The following is an 18,352-nucleotide window of genomic DNA, read 5'->3' on the forward strand; positions in this document are numbered from 1 at the left end:
GAGGGGGTTGCGGCAGTTCGTAGTAGTAGGAGGGTGCATTGTGGGTGAGCGAGGTGGTGGATGACCAGGGTTCGGGGAGATGTCCCCCGCGGTTAGGAGAAGAAGAAGGGTGAGAAAGGTGGCATGGGAGCAGGATGTACAATAGCGTGTGAGTCTACCAGTGGTGGCGTTCGGGTCATTGGGAGAGTGGAGTATCAGGAGGAGGTGGTGAGAGCCGTAGTGGGGAGATGGAAGCATTGAGGGCACGATGTATAGTTGTTTGGGAGGAGCAGAGGGATAAAGAGAAGACATTTTGGGAACGGAGGAGAGGAGTATGAGAAGGAGGAGTACAGGTGGCATTTTAGGAAGGTAAACGGAGTGGCGGACAAGTGAGGTGAAAAGTTTCTCACGTTTTTCTCTGGCGTATCTCGTTGTTGTAACTTCCTGTAGCAAGAATTCTCGTGCTTAGGATCAGGATGGGTAGAGTTCAGTTCGATAAGTTGTGGCCAAGGGTAGTCAAGCTGTAAGTTCCAGTTTGTGTCAGTCCCAGATTGAGGGGTGAGGTTTGGCTTGAGGAGAAGAGGGGTGGACGTCAGCAGTGGAAGTGTTTCCCAGGTGGTGGAGATGAGGTTTAGAGAAGGTTATGAGGGGTGGGCATCAGCTGTGGGAGTTGGGCGTAGTAGGGGCTGGGGGATCACAGAACCAGCAGTCGGGCCTTCTCCTGCACTGTACTCACGGGGGTCGTCAGATGGGCTTCAGGTCAGGGCAGGATTGCGTCGTGGTAGGCGATGGTAGGCCTCACCAGGTCAAGATCATCCGTTGGGCTCAGCAGGTCCGGGTAGGATTGCGTTGTAGTAGGCGATGGTAGGCCTCACCAGGCCGAGATCGTCTGCTGGGCTCGGCAGCGCGGAAACAAGCTCGCTTCGGGTGACCAGGGAGTGTGCAATGGTGGGTCGCGATGGTCCTTTAAGGCTGTAGGCTTCAGGTTCACTGCTGGTGTCACGGTGTAAGGTCAAGTTCAGAGACCAGTTGCTACAGCAGTATAAGGCTTACCTGAAACCAGCAGGATGGACACACCAGCGGGTCCCCCTGGGAATGACGCAGGCTCACCTGAGGTGCGGGGTCTAAGTATAAACCAGTCTTCACCAGAGCTCCTAATGGTGGAGATGGATTTGGCTACGTGTTAATACCAGGTCGCAGATCTCAGGCTCACCCCACCAGGGAATGAGCAAGCTGGAAACCAATAGCGGATCAAACAGGTAGGGATGAAACAGAAACAGATTCAGTCACAAGCCAAGGGTCGGTCACAAATGGTAGTAGATAAGGATGAGGCAAAATTGTAGTCAGTAGCACGCCAAAGGTCAATAACGAAGATGTAGACAGCAGCAGGAACAATAAGCGGGATATTGGCTGGGAAGGCACAATAATCTGGCAAGGAGGAAGTTCATGGGAGGAGCAAGGAGTTCAAGGTTCAAGACAAACAGGGCCAAGGCAGGATCATCCAAAGAATTGTCAAGGGAGCTGTCCAGCATTCCAGGTGGCTCAGCAAGAAGAAACGCTGTCTCTTACCGCAGAGGGCCCAGGTTCAAACCCAGGCTTTGACAGCTGGATGGATTTTAAGGGGTAGTGTGCTGTGGTAGGCAGTGGCAGGTCACACCAGGCCTGGTGCTACAGTTGCCTTGGAGGAGGGGTCTGCTCCCTTGGAGAGGGTGATGCTGCTCCCCTCGGAGCTCACCCTCTGCCGTTTTTGGGGCGGCAGGAGACTGGTGGGCGGCTGGATTTTGTGTTGCGGGCTTGGTCGGTGTAGGCTGCAGCGGGCCCTGCTAGGTCGGGCGCCGCATTGGACTGTAGGAGGCTCAGGGAGGCTTATGGTGACCTCCCCCCTGCTGCTGTGCAGGCGGTGGTAGACCGGCGGGTGGCTAGTGGTGTTCAGGGCCACACGGGAGGCCTCGCCCCGCCTGGTCCGACGCAGCGGCTGAGCTTCGGGCTGCGTGGTGGGGGTTCCAGTGGCACCGCTTCCCCCCTCCAGGAGCACGGAGGGTCTGGGGATCACTGGTGGCCGTCGTCCACCCACTGGCGAGTAGAGGTGAGTGGGCAGTGTAGGCGACCGGAGCTCAGATCTGTGCAGCTGCTCCAGTCGCCATCTTGTTTTCTTAAAGATACTAGATTCCCTGGTCACTCACAAGATGGCGGCTCACAAACTTCCAGGTGTGCGGCTTGATGTCATCAGCTCACGTTTATTAGGTTCAGCAGCTGACTTTCAGCCCATGTATACAGCTGCCTGTCTGACAGAAGCCGATCTCAAAACTGGCTTCTGTCGAACAGGCATTCTGGAAAACTAGCATCTGATCAGCACTTGCAGCCAATGACTTCGAGCACTGATCAGTGTGTTCTGGCTGAGGGAGTCCCCTGTAAGACTACAAAGACACAACAGGGGAGATCACCGCACCAATATCGCTTGTGTTAGATTCAGCAATCTGTACGTTTTTTTTTTCATTCAGCCCGCTGGGCTGAACAAAAATAAAATGAGCGTGTGTAGCCAGCATAAGACTGGCCATAGATGCGTCATTTTCTTTCCAATCAACCAAAGGGCTGATAAGAAAAAAAAAATCCCAAAACCACACAAGTGAGGTGGATGAAGAAATCTTCCTTTGCTGTGCCATTGTATTCTGACAGCGGGACTCCCCCACTGTCAGAATACATTGATCAGCAGCTGCAGCCAGTTGATCGAGAAAAAATTTCCAACAGTCCAGTTTGACAGAAGTCAATCATTACTGTACATGCAACCTGGCTGTTCTACAAAAACAAATTAAGAGGGGTCAGTTTGGCTTTAAAGCAGGTGTGTCCAACCTTTTGACTTTCCTGGACAGAGGAACTGTCTTGGGCCACACACAAAATACACTAACAATAAGGATAGCTGAAGAGCAGAAAAAGTCGGGAAGATAACAAGTTAATCACTGATATAGATATTGTACCTATCTGAGTTATAAAACTTTTGTAATATTTTTGAGTATAAAAGTAAAAAAGGGCAACATAAAACTATTTGACACTGTTTTTGATAAACTAAATCATCAATATCTGGTTGGATGGCTATAGTAGGTATTCTCAATGAATTCTCAAGGTGCTCTTTGGATATTTTGTTTCTAATTTTGCCCTTCATCCTTGAATATTGGTACTGATGACATGAATAAGGTGATTGTGAAGAGTGGCATATATTTCTTTGGGAAGATAGAACACATTCCTAGATTGTAAGCTCGAAAGAGCAGGGCCCTCATGTTTTGCATTGTATTGGTATTGTTCTGTCACATGTTCTGTCCCCCTTTGTAATGTACAGCGCTGAGCGAACTATTGGCGCTTTATAAATACTGTATGATAATATACAGTAAGGCCTGGTTCACACCATGTGCAGAGACGTGAATTCTTCTGCACGCATTCTGCAAGAGCACAAAGAAAAAAAACAATTGGTCTCTATGTGCCCCATTCGAACCACACCAATGGTTTCACATGCAGGTTTTTTCTGCACAGCAATTTGCAACAAGCATGCAGTTTTCTACATGGAAAAAAAACTGATGTGGCATCAACATTGTGGTGTGAACAGAGCACACAGAGAACATTTGTTTTCATTGTGCTCTTGCAGAGATATTATGTTGCACATTTTTGCGCAGAAAAAAAAAATTGATGTGACAGCATGTTAATACGCATGAAAACTGATGTAAACTTGTGTCTCTGCAAGGGCAATCTGTGCAGTTTTTGCATCAGTTTGTTTGCATGTATGGTATAAATTAGAAGAAAGACACTGTAAATTTTTTCTTTGGCTGCATGTGTTCGCTAAGTGCATGTTTCTAAAAAAAATTCCTCCCCAAAATATCAACAATTATAATTAAGTTTATGATTTTGTGTTAGGCCGCACTCATGGCCATCTTGGGCTGCTTTTAAGGCATGTAACTTAAAGTGTTACTAAACCCCGGACCCTGCATTCATTATATCTGGTCTCCAACAGTACACACAACATGGAAATGCAATTATTTTAGTATATATAAACTGTGAAATACCTTTTCTCATCAGCAGTTACAGCAGTCTTGTGACTTCTATCAGAGTCCAGCAGAACACATGTTAAAGCTTGTTGGAGGAGCAGAACCCCTGACCTCTGTCTGGACAGTGCTGATTGGCCCTGTGCTGATCACATGCACTCTCCCAAGAAAAAAAAAACCTCTCTAGCAATACACACCAAACTGAGTATGTGCAGTGTATGTCCACACAATATGTCTTATCAGGAGATAAGAGGGGGACACTGAAAGAAGGGAAGGATCAGAGAAGACAAGATCAAATAGCCTTTTTACACAATGCGCAGGATTAACCCCTTAGGTCCCACAGTAAGTTTACAGTAAGCATTCTTTACAGACTGATTTTACTGTTGTGGGTTTAGTAACACTTTAAATAGTATAATATCTACTATTATTACATGTAATAACATAATTAAGTATTTAGAGCAGCCTTTCTCCACCTTTTTAATGCAGAGGAATCCTTGAAATAACTTAGCAATCTCGGGGAACTCCTGCTAAAAATTACTTTATGTACAACTCATCATACACTAGTGTGATGGTCAATGGGAAGAATGATCCTTACACTTGTGGTCATTGGAAAGAATTATCCCCTTACAAATAGGTAAAAAGATCAATGGTGTTTATAGGAACTTATCTGACAGGCAGAACCTCTGTGACCAAGCCCTGGTGGGTGGGGTGAAAAGCACTAGAAGGCATGGCCAGAACAGCGGCTGAGGACAGCATTGGACTCCTGGGGTCGGTTGTGGAGCATCCATCCCTTCACTTGCATTGGCTGACACTGGAATCACTCTGACTCATGCTCCCCTCTTCTCACTTGCCGGTGAGGTGATCCTTTTCCTTCCATCCATAGCTTGGAGTGGCGACATAAGGTATACTTTTCACTCCTTACACGTAATCCAATAAGTATTGGGTTCATAATTAAAGAGAGAAAGAGGTATGATACAAGGGGTGCCATCATCCCTGAAAGATACAGTGAGAAGATCCTTTTATTGGTTGGACTTTAGCGGCACAATTCTATCAAATGGTAAACTTGACAATTCAATCATTTTAAAAAAGATGCGATTTTTATTTTTGCAATATTAAAACAGACATTTAAGTTACAATACAAAATAAGGCGGTGTCATCAGAGATGGTATTCCAATGAAGATGTAGAGATAAGTCAAGCATAGATTGCACTTAAATGTCTGTTTTAAGATTGCAAAAAAAAAAATTGCATATATTTTTAAATGATTGAATTGTCAAGTTTACCATTTGATAGAATTGTGCCGCTAAAGTCCCACCAATAAGAGAACCTTCTCACTGTAGGTTCATAATTAGGGATAGGTTAAAGGTCAAACACATTCTGAAACACACTTTATTTTTCATTTGTGTTCAGCACCGAGAACCTGAATTGACATACAGCAGTAGTGTGATTTGGTATGCTGTATCTGCAGGTATGGTAGGAAATATGCAGTGGACTTTTAATCCGTTCATCATAGACCCATTCTTTATCTGCTCTGTTTTCCATCTGACATGCTTTGCTTTTACAAGCAATACACGGGGGGATTTACTAAAATTGGTGCACACAGAATCTAAAGCAGCTGTACATGGTAGCCAATCAGCTTCTAACTTCAGTTTGTCTAATTTAACTTTGGCAATAAAGGTGTCCGTTTATGACACACAGAATAGCTGAGATTCAGAGGATCACAGCTATTCTCTGGTCATTCACAGTTTATAACACCCAGGAGAATATGTTCAGCCCTTCACTGGAGATCTGTGTTCTCCCTCCAGATTCTCCAGCCCAGAGCTGGAGAATCGGAGGGACCGAAAACTAAGCAGAGATAATTTACCTCCGCTTAGTAAACTGATCTTTTACTGTAATCTCGCGAGATTATAGTAAAATCAGCCGTTTTCCAGAGTTTGTAGACCGTTCTCCAGCGTTTGGAGATCGTTCTCCCTTCGTTCGGAGAACTGCTTCATAAACTGCATTCACAGGAGAACAGTGTTCTCCGAGAATGCCGGAGAACTGAGCAGCGTTCTATTACCGCTGGTTCATAAACGGACACCAAAACCTGGAAGCCGATTAGTTTCTGTGAAGACTTGCACCAGATTTTGCACGCTCCCATTTTAGTAAATAACCCCCACTGCATCCAAAAACGGGTCCATTGCAGCAAACACCTAATTGGCCAGCGCCCCATTCTTTCCACAAATGTATCCCAATAATCTAGTTGTTTATAAAGATCTTTATTTACATAGATTGGCCTCAGGTATAAAGAAAGTTAAAAATTAGTATGAGCAAGGGAAGACTTTTGCGGGGACTTAAAGTGAACATGTCAGCCAATTTAAACTGTAAAAACTGCATAACAGCCAATACTATAAGTTGAATTACTGAGACCTATGTTAGCCCGAAAACCATGCTTCATGCACTTCACTGATTTTACGTCACTTTATTATATGAGCTTTAAGCAGACAGGGGATATATGCGGGCTGGCTTGTTATTGAACAACGTATTGACGTAAGCTGTGAAGCAGCTTCGTATCATTCAATAACAAGCCTCCTTGATCTCATACAGTGCATGCATGAGATTAGGTGGGGTCTTTCCAGGGGCACTGGTGACATGGCCTTCCCAGGGTGGACCTGTGCGTCTAGGGCTATGTCACCACTGCCTCTAATTCTTTGAAATGGCTTTTTTGACGTTTATGGGTGAACATGCAGTGATGCCCGCACCATCATTTTTTCCTGAGGTCCTTTTTAATGCATATGTCAAGGTAAAATTTAAAAAAAATGCAGTACTGTGCAAAAAAAGCACATTTTCCCATGTTTCAAAACTTTTGGGACCCTGCAAGTTTAGAAAATTACCTGTTGATTTGCCAGAAATGCAGTCAGCCATTAATTTCATATTGTGGGCTGACAACACACAGCATTTTGTGGACTGAGTGGTGTCATCCCTAGCCATTGTCTTTTGCTAAACTACTCAACCACTCCCATTGCCTTCTTATCCACATCATAGTAACTAATTGCTTGTAGTCCTAGGTAAGAATGAGGCGGGGGGGGGGGGGGCTAGATAATCAATTTGAGTTACGAAGGCAGATGGCACAGGACAGCTCTGAATTTCTGAACAGATCAACAGGAATTTTTTGCACTTACAAAATAGATGTACCAAAATGCTTTCAATATAATATTTCACAAACCAAAATGAGATAATACCAGAAGTTCATTGTTATGGTTTACATACACTATCTCTGACTTCTCTGTCAAGTGAGCTGTTTTGGCCATATCACACTAGCAAATACCGAATCTAAGGGACCATTCAGCTTCTTATACAGAGTGGCTACCTTTGAAGTATAGTGGCTTGCTCATTGGTCTGTAGTTCTTTCTCAGCAAGAAGCCCTATGGGCAGTTGGCACTGCATTTCTCTCATTGCTCAGAAGGAAAAGTATTTGGCAGGTATTATCCAGTAACCAAGTGAATTTAAATCAGTGGGGGGTACAAAGAAGGTTTTATAGCTATGGGCAATAACAAGAACCTTGTGGAGCCTAGCCTTGGGTGGGTTGTATATGTTTTAAAAAGCTGACAAGCCCACTTTAAATGCAAGCCCCACCAAATATCTGATTTTTAGTTTTTCATGAACACTGATGGATTGCATCCGTTTTTTACCTTTCTTGGTAGCATTTCCAGGCAGTAGCCTTCTCAAAAGTCCATAATGAAGGTCAATCTCAGAATTAGATTGCCCAATTATTTGTACATTCTACATTCTAGGGAATCCATTAAAAAGGCTGTGACACCATTATTTGGTCTTGTAATGACCACAGAAGGTCTGCAGTACTGAGCTTTCTGGTGAAGCTAATGTGCCACTTAGAAATATGGAAGATGTTGTGTGATTCAACTTGTCAACAACCTTAAAAGACAGAAAAATGAAAAAGTGAAGTTTGGTCTTGAGAATCAAAAAAGTCTGCTGAAGAAAAGTAAAGAGAAACTCAGTAGGAGGATATCACATGCTCCTAGGCCCCGTCCCTCACATAATCGAAGCCCTTGAACATGGTTTGTTCTTGAGGGGTTAAATGTCGAGGTTCCCGAGGTGGAGTCAGCTCTGGTCCTTCAGATGTAAACTCAGGGTCAAAGTTGCTGATGTCATGTGGTCCTTTTACACATGGGGTAAAGGGTGGAGGCAGGCGACGGGCAAGGAGAGCCTCGAAATCCAGATCCTGAGAGAAAAGAGAAGTGGCATAATAAGACAGGCTTTCAGGTCAAATTCGTATTTTGTCTATGATGCCCATAAGGGGACAATCCAATTCATCGTATTAGCTTTTCACTTATTAAAAGTACATTCCAAATTTATATTTCCCACTTTCTACAGGTAGAAACAGATGTGTATTACATCCAAAGAAAGGAGAGACAATACATTTAGGGGAACTGGAATAAAGCCAGTAAAGTAGTAAATAGTATTGAAGACAAGAGAGTAGAGAATATTCAAAAGAAGGTCAGCAAAGGCAAAGGCTGCCTCTACATTTCTCCTATGACAGGTTTACTTTAAAGCCTCATTGTGGGCAAAAACTATTTTTGACCAGACCCCCTCCTAAATTTTTCCCCTTTACCTTGTGAAGCCAGATACACTCGCCTAAGTCTCCCATCCAGGTCCCTAGCTGCTGCTGATTTATGATGTGGGACCACTGATTCAGCACTGCTACGCTGTCCCAGATATCGTTGCTCTCCTGCCGCGCTTCTGTGTTGATGTCATCCTCCTGATGAACCGGCCAAATTTCGATCCATGTATAGCCTGCTTTACTATTGGCTCCATCACTGTGATGGACAGCCCTATTACCAAAAGTAAGTTTCATGGATTAGATGGGGTCACCCCATAGTGGGTTGGCCCAGCACTATCACATGAGGAGAGAGTCCTTAGCTCTAGACTGACTATAATTATTTTGAGTGATGCATATATAAAATTAAAGAAGCGCAACTGTCAGGAATGGACTTGCCAATAGTGGTGGGACTCACCTGCCTTGTGGGCTGCAGTACCAGGGCTGGCCAGCGGGTGCTCTCAACAACCAGAGGTTCACTTCGGCAATTAGCCATCACCTGGGGCTGATTGCAGGTGGTGTATTTAAGGGATGGCCAGACCTGCAGTCTGTGCCTTGGTGTGTGTTTTTCCATGGGCCCCTGTATCTTGTAACCTGCATTCCTGTTTCTGCCTGACTTGTTGCTGACCCTGCCTGATCCTGACCTCTGCTGACTTCTCCTGTTTGATCCCTGGCTTGTGACCCTGACCATTCTCTCCGCCTGCTCCTCCTGTACCTACCTGCCCGATAGTTATCGACCCAGCCTGCCTGACTACGTTGTGCTCTATATGTGTATGTACCTGTGTATCTATATCAGTTTAGGTTTGGGTTTGTTTCACCTTGTTGTATGTATTTGTGTTAGCTTGGGGTTTGGTGCACTGCGTTTATATTTGTATTGTTAGTCTCAATAAATTATATTATTTACTATATCTGAAGCCTACGTTTCCCTGTGTCAGTCCACACACTTCTGGTCACACCAGCATCTCTGACAGCAGCACTTCCATCCAGCCAATCTAATGTAGACTTAAAAACAGTCTCAGCCCATGTGTCTCCACCAAAGCCACGCCCCCTGACATGTTTTGCTCCAGCCACCAGAGCTTAAATTGGTTGTAAAGCCTTAGGGTTTTTTATACTTTAATACATTCTATGCATTAATGTGAAAAACCTTCTGTGCTCACCAGCTTCCTACTTATGCTTACCTAAGCCCAATCCGGTCCAGTGATGTGCATGACAGCAGCTGCTCTCGCTACTGTCTCCCTCCTCAGTGGGCAGATTGATTACAGCTGTCAATCAAATGACGTGGCAGGGGTGGGGCCGTCCTATCTATGTCAATAGACCCAGACAGAAAGACACAGGAGCAAGCCCACAAAGGCGCCCTCATGAAAAACGCCTGAAGAGGAGGGGCCTGGTGCTCCATCGGGATACCCCAGAAGAGGAGGATTGGGGCTGCTCTGTACAAATGTATTGCACAGAGCAGGTAAGTATAACATGTTTGGTATTTTAATTTAAAAAAAAGGAAGGTTTAATGTTACTTTAATAATAAAATAGTGCAAAAACTTACAGCTTGTATAGGGCTTCTTTCTTCATGGTTTAAAGAAGCAGTGGAGGGAGTAAATAAAATATGAATATTTACTGGTCAAGTGGGGGGATAAAAATAAACCTGTTGCTTTAATTAAAGTGGAGTTCCACCTAAAAAAAAAAAAAAAGTCAGCAGCTACAAAAATTGTAGCTGCTGACTTTTAAAATACAGCCACTTACCTGTCCCTCGGTCCAGGGGTGTCTTCACCACCGCTGGTTTCACTGGCTATCTTCTCTCCCTGGCGCCGGAATCTTCAGTGTGGGCACCCGGCTGTGACAGCTTGTGGCTTCACAGTCGGGTGCCCACTGCACATGTGCGAGAAGTGCTGCACTTTGTGAATGGCCCCGTAATCTTCTGGGACCTGTCACGTGTCCTAGAAGACTACAGGGAGGGAGGGGGGAAGGACAACTTCCGCTTCCGGTCGCCTAGGCCAGTGGTGGGCAACCTTTTTTTTCAACTGAGCCAAATCTCGCCAAAACCATGATTGAAATTTATTTTGAGAGCCACATTTTTAAAACTGAAAATACATCTCCCATATAGTAATTCATCCCCCATAGTAATTCATCCCCCATATAGTAATTCATCCCCCATAGTGTAATTCATCCCCCATAGTAATTCATCCCCCATAGTAATTCATCCCCCATATAGTAATTCATCCCCCATATAGTAATTCATCCCCCATAGTAATTCATCCCCCATATAGTAATTCATCCCCCATAGCAATTCATCCCCCGTATAGTATTTCATCCCTCGTATAGTATTTCATCCCCCGTATAGTATTTCATCCCCCATATAGTATTTCATCCCCCATATAGTATTTCATCCCTCATATAGTATTTCATCCCTCATATAGTATTTCATCCCCCATATAGTAATTCATCCCTCATATAGTATTTCATCCCTCATATAGTATTTCATCCCTCATATAGTATTTCATCCCCCCATATAGTATTTCATCCCTCATATAGTATTTCATCCCCCCATATAGTATTTCATCCCTCATATAGTATTTCATCCCCCCATATAGTATTTCATCCCTCATATAGTAATTCATCCCTCATATAGTATTTCATCCCCCCATATAGTATTTCATCCCTCATATAGTAATTCATCCCTCATATAGTATTTCATCCCCCCATATAGTATTTCATCCCCCCATATAGTATTTCATCCCTCATATAGTAATTCATCCCTCATATAGTATTTCATCCCCCCATATAGTATTTCATCCCCCCATATAGTATTTCATCCCCCCATATAGTATTTCATCCCTCATATAGTATTTCATCCCTCATATAGTATTTCATCCCTCATATAGTATTTCATCCCTCATATAGTATTTCATCCCCCATATAGTATTTCATCCCCCCATATAGTATTTCATCCCCTCATATAGTATTTCATCCCTCATATAGTAATTCATCCCTCATATAGTATTTCATCCCTCATATAGTATTTCATCCCCCCATATAGTATTTCATCCCTCATAAAGTAATTCATCCCTCATATAGTAATTCATCCCCCATATAGTATATCATCCCTCATATAGTATTTCATCCCCCCATATAGTATTTCATCCCTCATATAGTAATTCATCCCCCCATATAGTATTTCATCCCCCCATATAGTATTTCATCCCTCATATAGTAATTCATCCCTCATATAGTAATTCATCCCTCATATAGTATTTCATCCCTCATATAGTATTTCATCCCCCCATATAGTATTTCATCCCCCCATATAGTATTTCATCCCTCATAAAGTAATTCATCCCTCATATAGTATTTCATCCCCCACAGTACTATTCCCCCCCCCCTTCTAGTAAGCCAAGTCCCCCGTGTCAATTCACTTACCTTTTGCGTTCCTCTCGCTGTCTTCCCGCGCCGTTCGGGTCTTCAGGGCGGACTGTGAGAGGAGCCTAGCTCCCCTCCCCTCACGTTCGGCACGCTGCCCCGCCTACACACATCCTGACAGCCACATCCGCAGGCTGGATTAAAATGTCCGCGCGGACTTTTGGGGCTGCCAACCGAGAGGAGGCAGGGGAGCGGCCGACCGAGAGGAGGGAGGGGAGCAGGCGCCCGGCACACAGAAGAGCCGCATTAGACTGGGTAAAGAGCCGCATGTGGCTCGCGAGCCGCGGCTTGCCGACCACTGGCCTAGGCGATCTCAGCAAGAGTGGGAGAGAGTACCAGTCAAATTCGGGTACCTGCTCCCCAAAGATGCCAATCCTTAATGGGTAGCGGGGGACAAAGGCTTAAAGCGGAGCTTCCCCTTTTGGGTGGAGCTCCACTTTGAAGCTGCACCTTGAGGTGGCCATGCAGCTTCAACATGCATGCAAAATAAGGCTGCTGTTTTGAAAGTATAGACAAAGCACTCTGGTCCCCTTTGCTTACTGGTAGGGCGTGTTCCTAGGGTTTGTGTTGTAGGAAAAACCTCATCAGCCTGCTTTTTCTCCTTTATTGTCCAAGATTAAAACAATAAGTTTCACATCACAACAGTTATTTTTTTTCTTTTTTCAAAGTTCAAGAGTAAAGAGGCCCTGTCTTTATTCTGTGTGATTCTCTATTTTACTAATAATAGTCCATAAAGGAAAACATCTCATTAAAAATATATTTGATAGCTCCGCCGCTTTCTTTAGAGAGTGTTGGAAGAATTCTCTGAAAACGGATAAATTGCCCTACAGGGACATTTTCTATCTAATTATCTCCAGCTATCTAGAGAAAAATATGCCCAGTTATCTCAGAGATTCAGAACAGTCGTTGGGTGAATTACAACAGTAACAATGGGAGCAGGATATGGATTGGGTTTCCTGTGACGTTCAAGGTCTGTGTTCTTGTGTATCGCACCATTCACACCATCGGGCAAGCTGTTCCTTAGTTTTTAAATAATCATAGCAAGTGCTCAGATTTACTTTAAGCTGAACAGATATTTTCCTAAATTTTTCAGATATAAAATATGCAAATTAAAACCCATTTGAACAATTTCAATCAGTTAAATACTTTCCAGGTGCATTAAAGTTGCAATAAAGATGAAAACTTAACTATTCTTAAAAATGTTCCCTTCCCCCTATTCTGCATACTTTGTACAGAAAAGATCTGTATACTTAGTCTGGTCCGGTCTTGTGATCCTGCAGCTCCGGATCCCCTGTGTAAGGTTGAGCTCAATAACAGCTGTGACATCTCCCATAGGCTTCTATGGCCCAGCTGATGTCCACGCTCCCACCTCTCCCCTGCACCCACCATTCACTGACACAGAGAGACGGAGCTGCTGGATCATGTCACGTTACAATCACATGGGGCACACTGCAGCATGCTGGCAGGGGACAGGATTTTCTACTCAGGATGTGGCTGTTTTCCAAAAGAAAATCCTAAGACTTTAAACACTTTTTGTTTTGCTGCACATCATTCAAGTATAACTAAATGTATTTTTTTTTAATTAGTTTGGACAGAGCTGATATGGATTAGAACACCTGTCAGATTTTTATTGCTGACTGTGCACCCACTAGAGAGATTAACCCTCTCTACTTGTCCTAGTTACCATTATCATCAAAAGTGGAAGTAAAAGAACCCACATTTTGGGTTGTTCCCAGAAAAGTAATAGAGGGGAAATTTTCCAATGGCAACACTCTGGTGATCTGTGGGGCCCCAAGGAATTATTAATTTGCAGAGATTTTCTCTCTTCCTGGAAAAGAATAAACAAAATGTGAAATTTGGTGCCTAGGATCAGCTATAATAATAAATTTCATGTGGATACGGATTAGGTATCTCAGTGAAATTTAAGTTTGTGAATTGAACATTGTTGGGAGAAAATTATCATGACATAAAAGAAGTAGTGGTGTTAAAATAACTAAAAAAGCTAAAAAAAAGTATATTGCACCTTTATGAATTAAATTTGATCTAAATCCTAACTGGACAACACTTAGGAGCCCAATTTATTACAGACAGCGAATATCTCTGTCTGCTCCCCAGTATATTTTGCCGGGCTACTACCTACAATGGCCCACCTAATTTATAAAAATTAGGGGGTGGTTTGCAGCCTGCGATATCTTCCAGACTTCTCTGTAACATATCAGATAGACCTTTGTAATTGGAAGAGGGATGGTCATGTGACTTTAGCAGGTCACAAGACCTGTCTTTTCTCCAGGTTTTATTTAAAGGATAGGTTTACCTTTGGGAACATGTTCCACCTGTTTTTAGGGTGGGACATGTAACATGCTCCCATTGCTGCAGCTGCTGCCCGATCCCCCCCTCCCTGTGACAGCAGTACGGGGAGAAGTTCCCCATATAATCTATTACATGTTAAAAACAGTGTGGCCGTCCGGGGCTCTACCCACATGGCCGCATCATTTATTCACAGAGTTGTGTGAATGTATGACCAACAAGTCCCGACAGCCTTAGCGGTTGTTGGCTTGTAGTTCTCAATGAACTACCATGGCGCTGTAGATGTTCGTGGTAGTTCATTGAATCTTCATGTCAGTATACCTGTTTGCCTGTACATCCAGTACAGGCAAGCAGATGTACTGACAGGTCTGCAGGTAACCTGCATGGCACCAGCAATCTTCTGATTGCTGGTACAATGCTTTACAGGCTCCTGCAACCAAAAATAATAAATGCACATTTTTTTACCTGCAAGAAAATGTGCATTTATTATTTTTGTCAAAAGGTGAACTTATCCTTTAAACAAAACTTTATTTCAGTTTTTTCTCTCTCTTCCAGCTTGGGATGTCTGAAATCAACACAACACAATGCACATGTCTAAAATATACTGTGCTTTATAAATGTATTGTTTTTTTTTTAAACCAATGGTATGGCCTAGGTATGGCCATACTTCTGCTTTTCAATGCAGCGCCCTAGTTTGCCGAAGCCCTATGTATCATAAACATGTGCCAAACGCAGCACTGCCAATCTCCTCCTGCCTCCTTCAACCACTTTCTGTCCATATGCACTCACACAAACTAGTAGTTGCACACTATTGCTCTGGACCAGCTTCCTGAAAGTGGTATCTTTGGACCACGCTGCGCAATGTGTGTCAGCACGACCACTTACAGTGTCCACCAGGTGGCCATGTGACAAGGTGACAAAGCAGGAGCATAGCTGGAAAAGAGCTGTCACCCTGTGACAGAAAGTGCCTGATCCAGGACTTTCACTGTCAGGATCACCAGCTATTATTTTAATGAATACTTTGAAACAGGTGTGCTAATAAACTTGGTTGACTTGCGACGATCCTAAATGCCAATAAAATATAAGTGCTGATAATCATATAACATATGTGCTCAAATCATAACAGATAATAGGTGAAAAAACAAACATAATACAATTTATGTGCAAATATTAGTGACAATGTCCCCAATAAAGACAGTGCTATATAACACTGAATATAAAATGCCAGGTGCAGTCCCACAGGTAACAATTCAACACATTGAGTGTCCATGACAGGTGTCTCGAAGTGCAGCAAACACTCTTACCAGAACCGTAGGATTTCTAATTTAAAAGAGAGCTAAGAACGCGTGGCTGAAATACAGCCTTGACAGCCTGTAGTATCTAGCAACACCAACTTGAGCTCATAAACACATGTAATGGAAGAGGAACACAGAAGCATATCCCATAGTGCAGTAATTTTTAATAAAAAGGAAGGATGTATTAAAAAAAGCCACTCACATGTATATAGAAACACGGAAAAGTCAGCAGAAGAAAATCCAAAATGGCCACCACAGTACTTCCAGCGGACATGACCTCACAAAACGTCACCCAACATGTTTCGTCCATCCAGAAAACTGCATTCTTCTGATGTCTGTGGATGGACGAAACATGTTGGGCGGAGTTTGGTGATGTTATATCCACTGGAAGTGCTGCATTTCTATGTACATCTGAGTGGCTTTTTAATAAATGTTTTAGGTCTTGTATTCAAACCATTAGTGTGTCGTATTTATGAATTGCTCCATATTTCTGCCTGTTTCGATATGCTGCCTCTGATGACGACACATCAAAACATGTTGGCAGAGCCATGCTCTCCACTCATGACGACATGTCGAAACATGTTAGGCACTGCCATGCTCTCCTCTGACAATGACACATTGAAACATGTTAGGAAGAGCCACGCTCTCCTCTGAGGATGACACGTTGAAACATCTTAGGCACAGCCATGCTCTCCTCTAACGACAATGCTTTGAAACATGTTAGGCACAGCCACGCTCTCCTCTGATGAGGACACATCCAAACATGTTAGGCAGAGCCACGCTCTCCTCTGATGAGGACACGTCAAAACATGTTAGGCAGAGCAACACTCTCCTCTGATGAGGACACGTCAAAACATGTTTGGCAGAGCCACTTTGAGCCGCAGCTTGTATTCACAGCTGGAGCTGGTGGCTTTACTTGTATATGTGCATCCCTCCTTAGTGTCAGGGATGACACATGGCAATGGGAGTGTACCTATGATGTTTTACACTATGAAGCCTTCCTTTCTTTTGACATGTTGGCAAATGGTCTTGAAATGCAAGAACCTTACAAGCCCACTAATGAAGAGAGTGGATCTATCAACCCATCATTGGCTGTTAAAGACTGCATAGTGCTTGAACAGGATTGGAAATGGATTGCATTGTGTACGATACCTTTTAAAGGAACTAATTTTTACTGTGTATTTTTGAAGTTGTGTTGAAAGAGCTGAGCCATTTACTTTAAGAGGTGAAGGACACTGGGTGCTTTGACGTCACACCTTTATGCTAAGAGCATCAAAATTTTATATATATATATATATATATATATATATATATATATATATATATATATATATATATATACACACACACACACATATATACATACATATACATATATACAGTGCCTTGAAAAAGTATTCATAGCCCTTGAGATTTTCCACATTTTGTCATTTTACAACCAAAAATGTAAGTGTATTTTATTGGGATTTTATGTGATAGACCAACACAAAGTGGCACATAATTGTGAAGTGGAAGGAAAATGATAAATGGTTTTCAAAATTTTTTACAAATAAATATCTAAAAAGTGTGGCGTGCATTTGTATTCAGCCCCCTTTACTCTGATACCCCTAACTACAATTTAAAACCAATTGCCTTCAGAAGTCACCGAATTAGTAAAGTCCACCTGCGTGTAATTTAATCTCAGTATAAATACAGCTGCTATGTGAAGCACTCAGAGGTCTGTTAGAAAACATTAGTGAACAAGTAGCATCATGAAGGCCAAGGAACACACCAGACAGGTCAGGAATAAAGTTGTGGAGAAGTTTAAAGCGGGGTTAGGTTATAAAAAATCTCAAGCTTTGAACATCTCAGAGCACTGTTCAATCCATTATCCAAAAATTGAAAGAGTACGGCACAACTGCAAATCTACCAAGACATGGCCGTCCACCTAAACGTACAGGCCAGACAAGGAGAGCATTAATCAGAGAAGCAGCCAAGAGGCCCATGGTAACTCTGGAGGAGCTGCAGAGACCCACAGTTCACGTGGGAGAATCTTTCCACAGGACAACTATTAGTCGTGCACTCCACAAATCTGGCCTTTATGGAAGAGTGGCAAGAAGAAATCCATTGTTGAAGGAAAGCCATAAGAAGTCCCATTTGCCGTTTGCAAGAGGCCATGTGGGGGACACAGCAAACATGTGGAAGAAGGTGCTCTGGTCAGATGAGACCAAAATTGAACTTTTTGGCCTAAAAGCAAAATGCTATGTGTGGTGGAAACCTAGCACTGCACATCACCCTGAACACACCATCCCAACCGTGAAATATGATGGTGGCAACACTATGTTGCTTTTCTTCAGCAGGTACAGGGAAGCTGGTCAGAGTTGATGGGAAGATGGAAGGAGTTAAATACAGGGCAATCTTAGAAGAAAACCTGCTAGAGTCTGCAAAAAATGTGTGACTGGGGCAGAGGTTCACCTTCCAGCAGGACAACCCTAAACATACAGCCAGAGCTACAATGGAATGGTTTAGATCAAAGCATATTCATGTGTTAGAGTTGATGGGAAGATGGTTGGAGACAATGAACGTAAACATACAGCCAGAGCTACAATGGAATGGTTTAGATCAAAGCATATTCATGTGTTAGAATGGCCCAGACCTAAATCCAATTGAGAATCTGGCAAGACTTGAAAATTGCTGTTCACAGACGGTCTCCATCCAATCTGTACAAAGCTGGTAGAGACATCCCCAAAAAGAAAAA

The 18,352-nt window shown here is 43.2% G+C and overlaps 1 protein-coding gene across 1 annotated transcript in view; it reads right to left on the reverse strand.

Moving 5' to 3' along the window:
• Positions 1-6,250: 6,250 nt before the first annotated feature.
• Positions 6,251-18,352, reverse strand: part of LOC149448718 (serine/threonine-protein kinase N1-like) — a 128,194-nt gene continuing 116,092 nt past the window's right edge. The window contains exon 22 of the mRNA XM_089651777.1: positions 6,251-8,227. Coding sequence (XP_089507903.1) covers positions 8,024-8,227 — 204 coding nt within the window. The 3' untranslated portion in view covers positions 6,251-8,023. The remainder of the gene's footprint in view (positions 8,228-18,352) is intronic.

The sequence above is a fragment of the Staurois parvus genome, unplaced genomic scaffold, assembly GCF_062004578.1.
Source record: "Staurois parvus isolate SC_StPar_1 unplaced genomic scaffold, SC_StPar_1.0 ptg000662l, whole genome shotgun sequence".
Lineage (NCBI taxonomy): Eukaryota > Metazoa > Chordata > Amphibia > Anura > Ranidae > Staurois > Staurois parvus.